General features: G+C 46.2%; 1 protein-coding gene across 5 annotated transcripts in view; it reads right to left on the bottom strand.

Moving 5' to 3' along the window:
* LOC147608364 (uncharacterized) overlaps positions 1 to 19,054 on the bottom strand; it is an 86,056-nt gene that overhangs the window by 50,141 nt on the left and 16,861 nt on the right. For all 5 annotated transcript variants that reach the window (XR_015264543.1, XM_086789542.1, XM_086789541.1 and 2 more), the window contains 2 exons: positions 7,911 to 8,103; positions 7,709 to 7,795 (listed from right to left, as the gene is read on the bottom strand). Coding sequence is in view for 4 of the 5 variants with exons in the window: in XM_086789539.1 (XP_086645665.1) it covers positions 7,709 to 7,795; positions 7,911 to 8,103 (280 nt within the window). In the remaining variant the exon portion in view is untranslated. The remainder of the gene's footprint in view (positions 1 to 7,708; positions 7,796 to 7,910; positions 8,104 to 19,054) is intronic.

The following is a 19,054-nucleotide window of genomic DNA, read 5'->3' as shown; positions in this document are numbered from 1 at the left end:
CCGGGGTCAGCCCGACAAGGCGGAAGAGAGCGAATCCCCTAGGTGGCAGAGCTCAGCTCAGCCTGACTGGCACCCTATCACGGGGTGCGCCATGCAGGTGGCTCAAGCGGAGACAGCACGTGTGAGGTCCAGGGGGATCAGGCTCTAATACCATTGAAGGGTAAGAGAAGCGTATATAACTATCAACTCCACTATGCATAGTATGGACTAGATACTACAACATCCCCACTAACATCATCAGTGCCCAATAGTTGTATCAATATATGCTCTCACACACGCACTCCACACACACGCACACACATAAGAGCATATATTCACACAAAGCCCTTCGTACTGAGTTTCTGTCAAACCTCCGGAGACTTTGTAAGCAAATTCTTAGTTCCAAACATCCATGCATAGTGTCTACTCAAGTCTACTGCCCCTTATCTAAGCCAGTGTAAGACTCCTCTTGCAGAATTTGCTATAAAGATCCAATTGCTTACTGTCGATCCAACTCTCGTCCAAGAGCTGATTCCCAATAGGACAACCAATCACAGTGCAACAAGCTCTACCATAACAAACCTCGCACAGACCCATAGCACAACTTGTCAATCATACCAAATGGCATCTAGCATAAGTCGTCGGCAACACTAGTTCACTTAATGTGCAAATAAGTCCTAATGTACTTTCAATTTATATTCGCATAACCAATAGATACTCACGTCTACTTTAAGGCAAGTATAAAACTTCCCATCAAATTTTACATGTCCCATGTGCTCGAAAGCTTGAAGATCACATACGACTTTCAAACAATCCTGGGTATGTCCCATGTGCTCAAATAGCTTGAAGACAACATACAACTTTATGACAAATTCCATCCCTAACATGTCAATGGGTTACGCCCCATTGAACAGATGAAAAGTCCTTTACTTGATGAGTAACTTGAGTAACTTATAATGTCACTCGTTTTCTCACTCTCCCAAATTGGGAATGAACATGTCCTCTACATAGGTGGAAAGTCCTTTACTCAATGAGTAACTTATAATGTCACTCGTTTTCTCACTCCCCCCAAATTGGAAATGAGCATTTCCTCATGTAGAGGCCCTACTTCCAAAAGCAAGCAAGGAAGTACAATATCATATGTGGAGTTACACCCACTACTAAGCGATCCTGAACCTTGGATATGCAACCTGCTCTTAGGCACTTAATCCTAGATAGAGAAGTCCCAAACTTCTTATCTCTCTCATGTACAATTTCAAGGCTGCCTCATGCATCAATATCACTTGGCCATCACGAGAGAGTGTGAGAAATCACCCTACGGATAACATGTCATGCTCAAACAACCAAGGGAGTCCCTTATCTTGTTGCCTCTCACAGATTAGAACTGCCCCTCACAACTACCATGGATTAACTATGCCAAAGCATAGAGTATTCTACCATCAAAGCACGCCCCACATAAAACCCTCGTTAAGCATGTCATAGGTGGAATAGAGAACTTTCTCCCCTATATCGTAGCCTTGAAGCATAGGGAAGATGAGAAAGGTGCGAGAAGGTAAGAGAACTTGCAAGGTATACTTGCCATCGACGGAGAGAATGCCCGGAGAGTTGTCACCGTCCATACTGCACAACAACTTTTGTGTAGTCTCACCCTTTTATGGGCCTTGAGAAAAAAAACCAAAAACATGCAAGCTTGCTTTGTGTTGTTTTTATAACTATATACCCACCCCCCACCCCCCCCCCCCCCCCCGCCCGCCCGCCCAATTGCTCCCTTTTTTTAAAGCTTACTTGACCTTTTTATTATAAAAAAATCTTAAAAGTAGGGTATTTTTAAAAACACACTTTGCTTTTTTTCCTCTAAAATCTTTGCATGCTTTTCCTCCAAAAAAAACTTGCACGTTTTTTTCTCTCCTGCAGATCCACAAGATTTATCTCCTTCTCTCTCTCTTCTGATCGGCGACCAACACTTGCACCCATTTTTCTCTCTTCTGCGTGCGGCCAGAAAGCCATTCCCTCGCTCCTCTGCCTATCGCCTCTCTCTCATGTCCTACTGGCCCATGTGCTCCAGAGGCCACACGACTACACATAAATGGCTTTCGCTCTCTCTTCCTCAGCGTGACTTGCTGCCTGGCCTGCGCAGAGGTTACCCTATACGATGCCTACAGGCCTGTGCGCCCTGCTGCCTGCACTGCCCGCGCACTTCTGCCTGGGTCATCCCCCTCACTTGCACGACTCAGCCAGCCATGCCCATCTGCATGAGTTGTTCAAGCGCTACCAGCCCTACGCACTGCCATGGGGCAGGCCTACATGTTGGTCTTCTCCATAAGATGTTATGCGCTGCTCAAGCTGAAACCACGAGACTCTGGCCGGCCTGTGGGTTAATTAGCCACACAAGGTGCTGGCCCTACACACCATGTTTGGGCTGATCAAACACCAACACAAGGTTGGCCATGACAATCACTCACAAGGGCTACATAGCCATGAACTCCCTAACGACCATAACCTTCACACCGCTGGCTGCTTACAGCATGAACAAGATACGACCAAGCTTGTGCAAATACACAGCCCTGATTGTTCAATGCGTTGCTTGCTACAAACCCGACCTTTACCACCAGTGAGCACCAAAATCTTACGTTTTTTCTCCCTTTCTTCCGACACATCCATGCATGGAAGACTTCATGGCTTTCTTAGCAAAAGTAACTTGGTGAAGGTACTGTCTTGTACACTTCTCCCGTCCTCTCCTCAACTCCCAAATCCATGGGTGCTCTCCTTGTCAAGTTCGAGCTCTGATACCAATGTAAGGTCTTCACTTGACGTCCCAAGGATAATCTTACATTGAACCACCACGGTGGACCAAGATAGAGGACATACCTCAGAAACCCTAGCGAGGTTTCCATTGAATCGTTCACGTCGCATGACCGCGATAGATTGTGGCTAGCAATTCACCACCCAACCGTAGGTTGAGTACCTTGAACCATCCCCGAGCTTGAGGTCAGATTTGTCACAACCCTGCAGGTCACCGATGACCGCAACCTAGCATCCCATACCACCAAGCCATAGCCACCCGCCAACAGCTCCATGGCCAAGAGATCATGCACGCTTCCTTGGTAGCCCCAAGCTACCAAGGAAGTAGTAGCCACGCCGTATCCCAAGGCTAACGGGTGGCTCCTTGATCTCATGTCTAATAAGTGACCCCAAGTCACTTATATAGTAATAACCTCGCTATAAGCGGCCTGCTTTTATTTATAAAGATTTCCTGCTTTATTTATGAGCTTTTAGCCATTATTAGTCCTAGGCTATTAATTATAAGCTCTTAGCCAATCTAGACCTTTTCTTGCTAGCACCCTTAGCCTACGTGTGAACCCTCCAAGTCCCCACGCCCTTGGCTAAACCTTAACCCTGATTCTGGTTAACCCTAACCCTAATCTTGGGCTAGTCCACATGTTCCCCGCCCTAGCCCTAGGCTGGTCAGGACGTAACACCCCACCCCCCCAACACATAACAGCTCAGTCCACGAGTACTATTTGAACTGACATCATTCACACCCTCTACGGCCAACGAGGAAAGCTCCAAGGAGGTTCAAACCGCATGCGCATGAAGCGAGAGGCTTCCTTACACACATGGCACCAAGGACCCTTTCTTTCTAATCGGATGCCGAGATCATTTGGCACCATAGGCCGCCTGTTTGGCTTTCAGCCCCCCCCCCCCCCCCCTCCATTCCTCCTCCTCTTGTATGAGGTAGTTCCTTCCGAGTGCAGCCAGCCATGGAGGGAATACCCTCCCCCAAATTATCTGCACCCCTCTTGAGGGTTCTGAGCATGTACATGTAGCCTATGGCTGTTTAATAGAAGGATCTTTTCTCCAAAAAAAAAAAAGAGCAAGGCAGGGATGAGGAGGGAAGGTGGGAAAAATGGTGGGGCACAGATTGCAAAAGGCAATTGAAGGGAGACATAGAAGCAAAGGGGGGAGGGGTTTGCAGGTTCAAAGGAGGTGGGGGCTGCTGTTACATGCGTAGGGAAGCTTCTGTTAGAAGTCATCTCCTGTCTAGATTTATACACCAGGGCCTTTGTTGTGGGTGTGCCCGCCCTTATGAGGTGTTTTCCCATTTTTCCCCACTCTCCACATTTTTCCCCTATTTTTTCCCATTTGTCTGAGGCTTGGGAGGGCTGCCAGATGATGCCAGGAGCACCCCAGTGCTGGCCGACTGGATGTTCATCAGTCGTGGGCTTCAGGGCTGCTGGCCGACTGGTTTTGATCAGTCGTGGGCATCTGTATGCTGGCCGACTGCATTTATGCAGTCGTGGGACCTATTCAGCAGTCGTGGGCATTTTATCTGCTGGCCGACTGCTCTTCCAGGGAGGTATATATAGGCCCCCAGCCCCCATACCTTATTTGTATCATTTCTCGGGATCTTCTTGTGTATATAGAGCAGAGTTACACGCCTACATCTCTCTCTCTCTTGTGCTGTTTTTCTGCCTGCGTTTTTGCTCTTGTGTTCCCAGATTTGGTCATCATCTCCGCTGCATATTCTGACATGGTATCAGAGCCCTAGGCTCTAGATAGGTCTTGGGATTTGTGTGAGCAAGAGGGGGACTGTTTCGTGGCTGATTGGTGGACTGTTTTGGGCTGATCGGGAAGAGGAGAAGCAAGAGGAAGGCGGGCTGATTTGCTGGACAGCCACTTGCAGGTTTTAGTTCTTCTTTGTTCCCACCCACCCACCCTTTTCAGAGTACATCCCCGCTATGGCAGATCTGTTTGAGATGGCCGAGAGACATGTGAAGATCCCGACACTCCCCACGTTCCCGGTGGACCGTCAGTTGGACGGGAGCAACTACGGCATATGGAAGGTGATGATGGAATCTGTTCTGGAGTCCTACGACCTCGCTGATTTCGTCATTATTGGGGTTCCACGGCCGGAAGTAGAGGAAGGGGAGTAACCGTCAACCCGAAAGGACCGGGAGGCCCAGATGCAGATGTGGGATCGTGTCAATGCCAGGGTCCGTTCGTTTATTTTCCTCAACTGCACACCACAGGTAATCAATCATGTAAAGCATATGACGCTGGCCAGAGGTATATGGCAGCATTTGGCCTCAACAGGGTATCGCCCATGAAGAGGATTTCCTTGGAAGTACAGATGCGGGTTATGAGCCCTGCAAAGTCGTCGACGATGCGGGAGCATATTAACAAGCTGCAGGCTCTTCAGCAGGAAGTTCTTCAGGCTGGGAAGGAGATATCGTCAGAGGACATGGCCATAACGTTGCTGTCACATTTGCCCTCTTCGTACTCAGCATTTTACTCCTCTTTGATTACCAGTGGCAGGCTCAGCACCATCACGTGGGAGGAGCTTGTGCCCATGGTCCTGGACCAGGAGGAATGATTCACGAACCCTCCTCAGGGTGGAGGTTCAGAGGCCTTAACTGGCCAACGGTCGAAAGGCCGTAACTCGGGCAAAGGGAAGGCTTCATCGGAGAAGTCTTCTGAGAAGAAGTCCGACGCTGACCGCGAGAAACTGAAGGCAGAGAGGACCTGTAATGATTGTGGCGAGAAAGGCCACTATTGGAGGCAGTGTCCCAAGCGGAAGACCGAGAAGGGTGAAGATTCCTCAGCAGCAATCATGAAGACTCCGGCTTTTGTGCACCGATGTTTCATTTTCTTCAGGCAGGGAGGAGATTGGAGGACTCTCCGCAAGGGATACTCGGGAGTGGATTCTCGATAGTGGTGCTTCCAGGCACATGACTCCTTCCCGTTCCGGTTTACAGGATCTCTGCAGGCTTTCTGGTCATATTCTTACTGGTGATACATCCACTATCCCAGTTCACAGTGAGGGCAGGATGGAGATAGTTCCCGATGGCAGAGGGGGGAAGCATTCCTCCCAGGTATTGTATGTTCCGGCACTTGGTTTTCATCTGTTGTCAGTGCATCAGGTTTGCAAGACTGGCGTACGGGTGGAGTTTGATGAGCATTTTGTTGCTCTCCGGGACAAAGCAACAGGCCAAGTGGTTTGGGAAGGCGGAGTGGAGAATGGAGTTTACAGGCTTTCAGCACTCTCTCTCCCAGGTCCTCAGGATTGTGATGAGTGGCAGTCTGGAAATGGCTACTCAAGTGTGGATACGCTGCAGGTGCGAGCTTTCCGAGACAAGGTGGTGGATAGCTTGCCAGTAGATGGCAGCAGTTGGCAGGAACTTTCCAGTACTGATGTTGGTAGTTCTTGTGTTCGTGAGTCAGAGGAAGCTGAACAGGTCACTTATGCTCTGATGTCTCGTAGTGTTCGGGACATAGAACTTCCAGTTGTTGAGGATGTTCTTTCCACGGGGACCTTTCGGAAAGCCAGGCAGGTGGCAGGTGCTTACTTGCAGAAGGAGGTGGTTTCTCCAGGTTTTGTGGTTCCGGATTCAGAGGGGGTGGTTGACAGGTTTCATCAGGTTTCCAGGACTTGCTTGTGCACCGTAACAGGTGTTGATCCTTGTGAGCAGTGTGATGTCTCTGTGACTCAGAAGCTGTATGGTTCATTGATCTGGTTGATGGACACCAGATTGGACGGGAGCCTCCTGATGAGGCGGTTGAGCTCATGGTTGCAGATGTCTCTTTGTGAGGCAGGATTGCGTTTCTTGTGGTTTCTACGACATGCGAAGGATCATGGACTCTTGTACACAGGAGGGGGATTGTTGGATGGAGTCCGACTCCACGATTGGAGTGACTCGGTTTGGGGAGGAGATTCGGACACGAGGGGATCTACTTATGGCCCAGGAGCAGTTTTTTGGAGCAGGAGGAGGTTACATTGCAGGTTTGGGCTTCCACTGGAGGCACCCATGGTCATCCAGAGGCACTTTGTTCGTGAACAGATCGTTGCTGATGACATCTTGCTAGAGTTCTGTTCGACAGAGGACAGTACGGTGGACCTCTTCACGAAGTCGCTCTCTCAGGACTTGCTCAGGCGGCACCCCAGCTCCCAGTGGTTGGTTACACAGCCAGGAGCTGAGAGGGGGTGTTAGAAGTCATCTCCTGTCTAGATTTATACACCAGGGCCTTTGTTGTGGGTGTGCCCGCCCTTATGAGGTGTTTTCCCATTTTTCCCCACTCTCCACATTTTTCCCCTATTTTTTCCCATTTTTCTGAGGCTTGGGAGGGCTGCCAGATGATGCCAGGAGCACCCCAGTGCTGGCCGACTGGATGTTCATCAGTCGTGGGCTTCAGGGCTGCTGGCCGACTGGTTTTGATCAGTCGTGGGCATCTGTATGCTGGCCGACTGCATTTATGCAGTCGTGGGACCTATTCAGCAGTCGTGGGCATTTTATCTGCTGGCCGACTGCTCTTCCAGGGAGGTATATATAGGCCCCCAGCCCCCATACCTTATTTGTATCATTTCTCGGGATCTTCTTGTGTATATAGAGCAGAGTTACACGCCTACATCTCTCTCTCTCTTGTGCTGTTTTTCTGCCTGCGTTTTTGCTCTTGTGTTCCCAGATTTGGTCATCATCTCTGCTGCATATTCTGACAGCTTCAGCTCATGTCATAGTCCTGTGGGTTCATATGCTATAGATAAGCGATTGCTTTGAAAAGCACATGAACAACATTGCCAAAGCTAGAAATAACAAAAAAGAAATAAAATATAACATCAAGAGGAAAAAAGGCTCATCATAGAGAACTAGAGGTGTAGCCATAAATGATCGAAAAAACTTGAAAAGTTTGTAAACAATGTACATTAACTTCAAAAAAATTAGCACATTATCACCTTCACACAAGCTGCTACATTTGTTGCAACTTCAGGACTAACTCCTGGTAGAGGCTCAACTTCAAAGTCGAGGTCGCTGTCATCTTCCTGCACGAGCATGCATTCATGCTTGAGCAAATAACGTACTTACTGTTTATGCAAAGTGAGATTAGGAAGAATGAGGCACATATGGTTTAGAACTTCATCTCAACACAAAGCATACCAAGGGCTCCATATCATCTTCAAAACCATCTGGTATATTTGTGCGATAAGCAAGATGCCGCCAAAGAGTTTGATATTCCCTTGCATTGCTTATACCTGAGTTGGTATTTTTCACTAGACCAGTCCAATTCAACTTACTGTCTGCTGAGCTAGAAATTTCCTGTAGCAAAGCTAGCAGCGTGCTTGCTGTATATCTGCAGGTAAGAATACATATTTAGTTTTAACAAGCTGATAAATGCAGGTCCAGCACACTGCGATATGATTTTAAATTTACTACATAATGTTGCACTCAACCCAAAAGATGTTCTGAAATACCCTCTGACAATTTTAAAAGCTACACTAGGTCCTCTTGCACACCAGTAATAGCACATGTGAAAACGCAAAAACAAGGATACAACATTGATCTTAATGTGGCCACCTAACTTAAAGTCTAAATCTCTCTTACACAACTAGAAACAAACAATAAAGATTATTTGCCATATGTCTCTCGTCATCGACGTTCTCTTAAACAATATTAATATGCAAAGAGTAAAGAATTCTTTCTCAAATTTCCATTTTCCTTGTTGACTTTACTAAATTGAACTCAGTTCATCGACTCTTGGTAGACCTATTAAAAACAATCGATTTTTTCATAAAAGACAGCATTATGTTAAAAAATCAAAAAATTTAATCATGCAATGATCCTTATCAAGGATTCACAAGGAACATCGCACTACATGCTACATATTGACTAGGTTGAGACCCATGTCAACCTCACGTTAGACAACCTAAGGCTAAGTTATAATGTACACTAGTCATACAGCTTTGTACTCTAGCAAAGCCTGCCATAAACAAAGAACACCTATATTTGAAGATTACTAAGATAAAATGAATCATATACATGTAAGATTGGTATATTGCTCCTAAATAGTAGTCATTGCAAGCAAAGATTGCTATATATAGCAATCAAGTAACAGACATGATGCCATATCACAGTCAAATAGAAGGCATAAGTGCTATATAGCTAAGGCAGAGGATTAGGGTTGAAAGCTAACTCAAGATCCTATAGGGTTAAGACTTTGCCAAGCTTAGGGGCTGATAGTGCTACAGCTAGCAAGGACGTCAAGAATTGCCTTGGGTCATGTTAAAGCATATTAGTGACTAAAAAGGGCAAAAAGTTTTGAAGTATAGAATTCATTGCTAATAACACCCACAGCTGGTCTATAAAAATGTACCTAGGGCTCAAACTATTGGAAACATGGATCCTCCCACTTCCCGGGAGGTCACCCATCCCAGTTGTGTTCCTATGCAAGCGCATTTAACTGAGGTGTTCCACAAATTGGTCTAGCCATCCAGACCCCAAAACCTTAAGGTATTGGGTGACCTCCGGTAATCCAATTTGTAGAAACCTCAACTTGCCAAGATTCAAACCCAGTCTCACCACGTGAGCTGGTTCTCTCTAGAAGTGTGGATTGCATCTCCAACACCCCCCCCTCATGACACACTTTGGTTGAGGTCTTAGCTTCCAACATCACAACCTGGGCTCTGATACCATGTTGGAAACATGGATCCTCCCACTTCCCGGGAGGTCACCCATCCCAGTTGTGTTCCTGCGCAAGCGCGCTTAACTGAGGTGTTCCATAAATTGGTCTAGCCATCCAAACCCCAAAACCTTAAGGTGTTAGGTGACCTCCGGTAATCCAATTTGTAGAAACCTCAGCTTGCCAAGATTCAAACCCAATCTCACCCCACGTGAGCTGGTTCTCTCTAGAAGTGTGGATTGCATCTCCAACACTTCAGTTATTAATAATGGAGGAATCCACAAGCGGAGACGTCAACAAGTAGCATGGAACCTTACGTCAATGAGTTGTCACGTGCATACTCCCCCAAGTGTGGCGTAAACATGCTTCTACCCATTGGCCAACTCGGACGTCGAGAACATGGCCGGATTTATGTGTTTGTAAGGGCTATTTTGCCACATCTTTGTAATATTGTCCAGGCACCCATCGTTTTGCAAATTCTATACTGAATAGCTCTTGTGACACACTGGGCGGCCAGATTCGGGCTGTCTTGCAGCTTATTCAGGCTGCAGGACAGCATCCCCATATTAAATAGCAAAACTCAGCAGAAGGGCACCTCCAAGGGGGTGCTACAGGCCGGCCAGTTCATGGACAGCGTTTTATACAAGATATATGTGGCTTCCCTGCCCGAATTACAGTGCGTTTTATACAGGGTATGTAACTACTCCCTAATTTCTCGGGATTCATATTGTAAATTCTCTATTATCCATGGACATGGGTGTTGGACACTATATGTAGCCATGGAATGTTTATGGTTAAGTTTCCCATGTATGTGTATGCTAGCTCTATCTACGAGATCTTGGCTGCATAGAAACATGTTAAGCATTTGATGGATCTTGGAGACCAAATAATGCCATGGATATTTGATGGATCTTGGAGAGCCAAATACCCTAGCCCTTGTAAATATCAAGTACATATGAATAGATGGGGTTTCTTCCAAAATATGTGTTTTAATGCATACATTTGTGTGCATGGCTTGTTTTTATTTGCGTGTATTGTTATGTTTGCCCGGACAATGCCTGTATTTTATTGCATGAGAAGCTCATGGATCTGGGGATGCCTCGATTGCACCCATGGGTTAGTATGTTGCATAACCTGTCTTCAGTTAACTTATATTGATGGATTTGTACAGAAATAATTGATATTTTGAAGGCAGCCCACTCTTATGTGGGTTTTCTATTTCTATGCATGCATGACAGTTTAGCTAAGAATGGTTGATAAATTCTCCACGATGAGAAACCCCCATGCATGCAACATGCATGGTCAAAAACCCTCATGCATGCGACAAGCATAGTTAGAAACTCCCATGCATGCGACATGCATGGCCAGAAACCCTCATGCATGTGACATGCATGTTCAAAAACCCCCATGCATGCAACATGGAAGCTTTTCTAGCTACATGCATGCATCATGCAATGCTTTATCCTTACATGCACCTAAAAATGTGCCATGCAAGTTCACTTTACTTAAAAGTAAATCATGCAAGCTCACTTTTCCCAAAAGAAGTCGTGCAAGTTAGTTAACTCAAAAAGAAAAGTAAGAAAAGTAAGAAAAGTAAAGAAAAGTTAAAAAAAACAAAGCGTTTCCTCAACTTTTACTACACGAGTTGCTCCTCATCATTAGTAGCCATTCTTTGATCCAAAAGTCATGCACAAACCTCTCCCTACCTCAACTTTTCATGAGCAATATCCTCCACTCCTCTTCATCTAGGCGCCTCCTTCTAGGCTGAATAGAATTCTATAAATTCAGATTTTCAGCCTCATTTCAAGACACTTCTTGGCCTTTGTTTATTGCTCTATCTAATTCACTTATTATAGAGTATTTTTCCAACCATACCATAGTGTTTTTACCTTTCCAAAACACTTAGAAGCTGGCTGAATTCTGATTTTCAGAATTGAAAGTCTCCATTCAAGCTAAAAGAAGAAGAAGACTATTTCTAAAGATTGAAGCTATGGAAGAATCATCTTGGCGATGGAAAGTCCTTTTGCATCATAATTTTACTTTGATTTGCTTTCAAAACTCCTCAACAAAAGAGTGGAGTACTGACGTGAAGGAGAGTCGTGAGCTTGCGCTGCTGATTTTCCTACCCCCGCCAGCCCTCCTGCTGCTCCCGCCAGCCCTTTTGCAGCCCCCAGCCTGCCCCTCTTCTGCCTCTTTATCAGCAACAATTTTATCTAGATTCAAGTCGGCCGCCCATTTTTTTGATTGGCTTTATGGCTTCTTCTACCGCAGCCAATCTTTCGTCACCCCCACTGGCCGGGAGAATCATCAATTTTTCACAAGACAAGCTCACCTCTCTTCAGCATGACATTGACCTTGAGGTCCAGACCACCCTTGTTACAAGAGTTTATGGGTCCCACCCCTCTCGCTTGTTGCAGGCCCGTGAATGGCTTCTAGCAGCTCTCCCTTCGGAGCTGATTGTGCACTTCCAGGATACTCGTTTGCTTGGTCAAGGCTTCTTCGAGGTGGACTTTCATTCTTCAGAAGCTACTTCTCATGTTTTGGCTGGCAGCCCCTTCCCTCTTGGTCCTAGGAAGATTTTCTTCTTTGAATACCAAGTGGGCTTTGATCCTGTGGCGAAGGATCAACGCCTTACCCCGGTCTCATTACGGTTCCCTACTCTTCCTCGGTCCTATTGGAAGCTTTTAGTTTCCATAGGGGCATCCTTTGGCCAAGTTCTAGAGGTACCAGTCCTTCCGAGCTCTCCCGCCTCAGCTTCCACGGCTGTTATCGCCACTCTTGATGGTGTGCCTTGGGTCCTTGTGCTTGTTCCTGATCCATCGATTACTGATAATCATGTTATGCTTCAGAGACCTGACGGATCTCATTTCCGCCAGAGGATGGAGATTGCAGGCAGACTTGATCAATGTCGGATTTGTCATTGACAGGGTCACATTGCTAGAGATTGTCCCAGATCGAGGGGCCATGCTAGGAGGCGGCGTGGTCCTGCCCATCAGAGGCCTTCTACAGTTGCCGAGACTCCAGTTGCTCCTTTGCCACAACATACCACACAACGTTGGGTTGTGGTTAGGGATGGCAGGCACCCTCGGACCCCATACCTACCCCTTCACCCACACCCCTTATGGAGCACCCTAACCCCTATGCAGCTCTTGCCTCACAGGATGTTGATCCTTCTTTGGAGGATGAGGCTTTGTAGGCACATGATCTGGTTCCTTCACAGGAGGATGCTGCATTACAGTTACAAGATGATTGTACCCTTGAGGATGATGTTGCACATTCGCATTGTCATGGTACCTCTCCAGTTCTGAGGACTAGCCCTAGCTTTTTCCCGGAGTGGGAGAGAGAGGTAAGGTTTACATCGTCTGATTTTCCCTCCCTTACCTATGCGAGACGTACTTCCGCCTCTAAAGGGGGTCCTTTGTCGACCACGAGATCTGGTCACTCCTACTCTCAATCCTTATGAGGATTGTCTCTTGGAACATTCAGGGTCTTGGGGGTTTTTTCCGCATTGGCGGAAACAAATTGTAAAAACCCAACTTCATTGTGCGGTCACAGGTGGACCTATGGATGTATTGCTCTTGCAAGAGCATGCTCAATGGGTTGCAGATTCTTTATGTATTGTTAGGGCAGAACTTCATCACTCTCTTGAGCAGCCCGCGGAGTACAGTTTCCATGCCCAGGAATCCTTTTGGACACGGATGGGTGGCAGATGTAACAAACATTTCTTTGCTACTCATGGCCCATCTCATGCCAGAGCTAGTGTCAGGCAATTGCACGATTCACATGGCACTCTTCACTCAAATCCTCTTATGGTTAGACAGATTGCCACTGATTTCTATCGCCAACTTCTTAGTGCTGAGCCGCACTTTGATTTGAGACATAGGGCATAGAGGAAGGTTTGGAATACATTGCCACATTTGATCACTGAGGAGATGTGTGCCGCTCTGGATGCCCCTTTCTCTATGCAGGAGTTCAGTCATGCTCTTCATGCCTTACCTCACGGTAAGTGTCCAGGGGAAGATGGCCTCTCCCCTGTTTTTTTCATTACTTTTTGGGATGAGATTGGGGCTGAGATCACATCGGCTCTACAGGAGATGTGGGACACAGGCTCTATGCCTTCTTCTCTCACTGAGGGGCTTATTTATCTTATTCCTAAGAGTGGGGATAAGACATTGATTGGCCAGTGGAGACCTATCACCTTACTTGGGACTGCCTATAAGATTCTTGCTAAGGCAGTGAGCATCAGATTGCAGCCACTTTTGCAGGATGTCATTCATGATACTTAGAATGGATTCTTACACGGCAGGAGCATCCTTGATAACATTTTCTTGTTTTGGGAGGCCGTCAAATGGGCTAAAGCGAGCAATCAGCCCTTAGCCATTCTGCTCTTGGATTTTGAGAAGGCCTATGATAGAGTGGATTGGGACTTCCTTGAGGGTACTCTCAGCCATATGGGCTTCTCTCAGAGATGGATCAAGGGAGTTTCATGCATGTATCGTGATGCCCACAATAGAGTGCTCGCTTGCGGTGATAGCGGAGAGCGGTTTCAGATTTCTCGCTCAGTACGACAGGGCTGCCCTTTAGCCCCATTATTATATATCATAGTTGTAGAGGCCATGAGCATCTTTCTCCGCTCCACTGCTGGTATTTCGGGATTGAGGTTGCCTCTTCGTAGTCAAGAGGAATTGGTTGACTCTGAGTTAGCTGATGACACAGCCATGTTCCTGGAGGCTTCACATATATGCTTATGTTCCTTCCGGGTAGCACTAGAGGAGTTCTATTTGGCAACAGGGGCACTCATTAATTGGCACAAATCTGTTGGTTTTTGGGTTAGTGATTCACCGAGAGTTGCTTGGGGTACAGAGCTTGGTTTTACTTGGATCAGCAGAGGATGCATTGCTATATTTGGGATGCCAAGTTGGGATTGATATTTCTCCTGCACAACAATTTGCTCCAGTACTTATGAGTATCCAGAAGAAGCTCCTCCATTGGAGCCCCAGGAGATTAGATTTAGCTTCCAGAGCTTTGGTGGCTAATCAAGTATTGCTTGCCTCAGCTTGGTTTATTGCCTCTTGTTGGTGCTTCTCTCGTGCGTGCATTGGCCAATTGCGGAGATTGATCCACAATTTTCTTTGGTCAAGTTTGGATGGCACCTCAAACACTCGTGCCAGGGTAGCTTGGCTCACAGTTATTCAGCCCAAACGAGAGGGGGGCTTGAATATTATCGATCCGGATGTTCAGTGCAGGGCGTTGCTTTGCAAACTTGTGGTCAGAGGTTTCCTACCAGGCACTGAGCCTCGGAAGGATTTCTTCTTGTCTCAGATTTCTGGATGTACACCCAGGGTCGGGAGAGACTCACGTTTTTTGTTCACAAAGGCTGATTTCAGGGCACCATCTTCCCCTCTTATTGCAGCCATTGTCAGAGCATGGAGAAGCATGAGATCTTTTTTGCAACAAAGGCCTCCTAGGTCTTTGGATGAGGCTGACCGACAACCTATTATGTGGAACAAGCTCATTAGGGATGAGGCTGGTTGGCCACTTGGTGCATCTCGTTCTATGCAGTGGTCAGGATGGGAGAGATGTGCGCACACAGTTCTTGCTTGGAAGACCTTTAAGAGTCTTCCGGAGGATCGGAGAGCTGCATCCATTCAGCATCTTAGGGGCTCTCGCATTCGTATTGATCAGATTGATGCAGCTATTCCACATGAGTGGCTTTCTGGGACCTTTCACGGAGACTATCATCCGAGTTGGCTTGGAGTATTTTTGAGGATAGGCATACCTCTGCAAGTCATTGCTCTCTCGAGCCAAGAGACTACAGATTGCATCATTTACTCTATCATGCCTGGAGGGAGATTGAGGAGATGTAGTATGGAGGAGATCATCCCAGATACTAGGCTTAGTCCAGTGAGGATTGTTGGTCGTTCAGGGAAGCATTGGTTCATTGACCCTTCTCCTCAAATAGTGACGCATGTCTCTTGGTGTTTGTGGTGGCAGTCCTATCAAATATCTTCAGTAGGATCCAGGAGAGTGGGAGTGGATTGATACCTTCAATCCTTTGAAAAGCCTTCCTTTTTTCAGTTTCACTGTCCGGAATGCCAGGCTTCTCCTTACTCGACAGATGCATAGGATCCCTACTCTCAGGCCTCATTGGGAGAGCTATGATATTTCTCCAGTGATACAGCGCAGATATTGGCATAGACTTCGGCACTCATACAGAAGGAGCCAGATCTCTCATTTCTTTTGGTTATTCTTACATGGTGGTCTCCCCACCAATCAGTGGAGATCGGTTTTCAGTGTAGCACCTTCCTGTCCTAGGTGTGCAGAAGATTATGAGACTGTACAACATTGTTTATGGGGACGCAACACTGCACATCAGATTTAGGATTCTGTAGCCCAACTTATGGGCAAATTGAGTGGCCGAGCCATGCATGTGACTTGGGGGGCAATTGCTTGGCTCTCCCAATCCGGTCCGCAGCTTTTTTATGAGGGCATGTGGTACAGATTCTACTATTTTCATTCGTAGAGGTATTGCCCAGCATGGTTTATTACAAGATGTTCCTCACTTTGATTATACACCCCCCAGACAGAGGATTCATACCAATTGGGAGATTGTTGCCAATATTACAGCATGGCAGATCTGGAGAGCTAGATGCACGGAGGCTATTGAGGGTGTCCAGATTTTTGGGTCTCAATGCATTAGTACTATATGGGGTGATATCATCCATACTCTTATGGCTACTTGGGCTCGCATTCAAGGGCCCTCTCGTTCTGCGCACGCAAAGTGCGTGATATTTATGCGGGAGTGGAACCATGGCATCTTCTTTTCCTCCAGTACCACAGGTCTTACATGGCATCATGATGCTTCTCAGTGGTTGAAATCACCTTACATATTGGGGTGATTCTATTCTTTTCCGGCTTATAGTTGTGATTTTTGTATGTTTTTCTCATACTTAATAGAAGTCTCTTTCTGGGAAAAAAAAAAAAAAAAGAATCATCTTGGCTCTGGTTGCTACAAGTTCTATATATATATACCTAGATGAATCCAGGAACATGCCCAAATTCACCTTTTAGGAACATGCATGTTATATACTCATGGTAGTCAACCCACAAGACTATATAACTATCAACTCCATTATGCATGCAGGAGAACCCTTGGGAAGTGCTGGGCACCATATTGCTAGCTTGTAGTGTCACCATTTGGTCTCTTCACCAATCTTGACCACTGTTTAACAGACTGAGCGGAACCAAGGTGTGAACAGGGATTTTCCACAGAAGAAAGCTGAAGCGAAGTTTGGCCAGAAAGATGGCTATGCAGCATGAGCACCATGGGATTTTTATCATCAAAGTGACTTATCATATTTATAAGTCAGTATTTTCACATGAAGGGCTGGACATATTATTATTTTGGGCATGGATAGGTGGACAAAAGCGAGCGCTTAGCTGAAACTTGGGAACAAGCCAAGAAAAAAGCATAAAGTTGATATTTTTGGGCTAAGACTTGGAGTACAAGCCAAGAAAAGCTAAAGTTGATATTTTAGGCCAAGTTCACCTATTCTAGGCCAAGAAAAGCTAAAGTTGATATTTTAGGCCAAGTTCACCTATTCTAGGCAAAAAGGTAAAGTCCTGCAAATATTGCTAGTCGACTTCATTAAAGAGGTGGGGGCTTCTCCTTTTTGATCATGCGCATCCCACTAGAGTTCTCTCTCTCTCCTCTACTGGCCGACTACAGTCTTCTTTTGGAAGAAACGGTAGTGTATGGCTGGGCCAAACCACCCGTTTTATGTACTTGTAAAATTCTTACTCCCTTAAAGCAATACATATCCCTCCCGGGGGGGGGGGGGGGGGGGGCACGGGGGTTACAGACTAGCCCATCTTCTGGTGCCTAGAGCAATATCATTTCTTTTCAGTACTTCCACATTGTATAATCTATTGTTATGGCTATGTATGTGGGATAAGGCACTGATCAAAGGATGATAATCTTGTGATTTCAATACTAAATTCTGTATAACCACGCACCCGTTTGTGACACGTTATATGTGGTTTCCGTGCCCGAGCCGCATTGCGTTTTATACAAAGTATGTGTGGCTTGTTAGAATTGTGCATCTCAGTGTTTTGGGGCTTTACTATTTATCTGGGATTTTACTGGAATTTCTCCTATTTATTTGTCCAAGCCTAATCGGCCAGCCCTAGAGGCAGTCGGCTAGTTCCCTCTTGCACTATGTAAGGAGTTCCCCATTATTCACTCATTCATCCACTTCCCTTGCACATAGTTCAACATTGTCACATGCACTCTGCACTAAGTGCATGGTGACAAGATGGCTCATCATCAGAAGTGCATCATTTGTACAGTTGTAGAACCCAGTAGGATGATAATTGTCGTACGCCGTGACCCCATTGTACATCCTCAGTCCAGGATAAGTCAGGCACGAGCTACGTAGGTCATTCCTCAGCCATAGCGGGTCAGTCAGTCAGTCAAGTCCCTTAACCCACTTGGAGAGAATCATTCATGCATGTAGAGTCAGTAGAAGCCTTAGGGTTTGCATCAGAAAGCACTCTGCATCTTGCATAATATGCATACATATGCCTGTGCATCATTTAGAACATCCCCAAAGCCTTAGGGAATTTACTGGGATTTATCTGGTATTTTTCCCATATTTATTAGTATTTATTTATCATTATTTGCATTATTGGGCATTTATAAATATTAAGTTTATTAAATGACCAACCTCCAGTTAGTATAAATAGGCTTGCCTAGAGTCTCTTTTGCTCATTCAGTCTTCATTGTGCTAAGAGCTCTCCTCTCTCTCTTGCTCTCAGCATAAGACTAATCCATGCCCTAGTGCCCATAAGCTTTCTTCTCCAGCCCTTGAGAACCATAGCTTCAGTCCAGCCCTAGGTGTTTGTCCTCAGCCTCTAATCAGCCTGAATTCAGCATCAGTTCATGCCATAGATTCAGCATTCTCTTCATCTCAGTTCAACGCCTGAATCCAGCAGATTGCAGCCTGTTTTACCTGCGTTTTCTGATCCAGCAAGTACAGAAGTGCTGCGTTTTGCTCCAGCCACAGTAGCAGCCCTGAAATCACCTGTTGCTGCTGCGTTTCAGTCCACAGCATCCTCCACAGACCTGCGTTTCTGTCCACAGCAGAAGCCAGCCCTGAAGCAACAGTTTACAACAGTTTCCAGCATTGAAACAGTTGTTTGCATCAGTGTCCAGCCTTCTCTGCATCATCAACACATTCAGCAGTCATCTGGTGAAGGTAACTCAGCATTCATATGTGTTTTCAGCATTCTAACAGTGTGTAGAACAGTCCACCTTCTTCTTCTTTGAGCCTCAGGTGTGCAGCCCTTCCTCATGCCCTTGGGAGGAGTGCATAGGCTCAAGATCAAGTCATTGAGGTGTTTCTACAGCAGTGTACAGATCAGCCCTACTCCGATCCTCCGAGATCTTGCGTTTGGCTTATCTACAGTCCAAAGTCATTCTCTCTAAAGTAATAAAGCAAATACTATCTCGTTATCGGGATAGGGGGCCCTTCAGTGGGTAATTCGGGACCCAATCTGGTGTACAGTGTTCATATCTCTCTCTCAACTCTTTAAAGTTTGAAGTAAATGAAATGGATTGCTAAAC

This window comes from Cibotium barometz, chromosome 53, assembly GCF_041138505.1.
Source record: "Cibotium barometz isolate CiBa-2024 chromosome 53, ASM4113850v1, whole genome shotgun sequence".
Lineage (NCBI taxonomy): Eukaryota > Viridiplantae > Streptophyta > Polypodiopsida > Cyatheales > Cibotiaceae > Cibotium > Cibotium barometz.
This window is presented reverse-complemented; position numbering and strand designations above follow the sequence as displayed.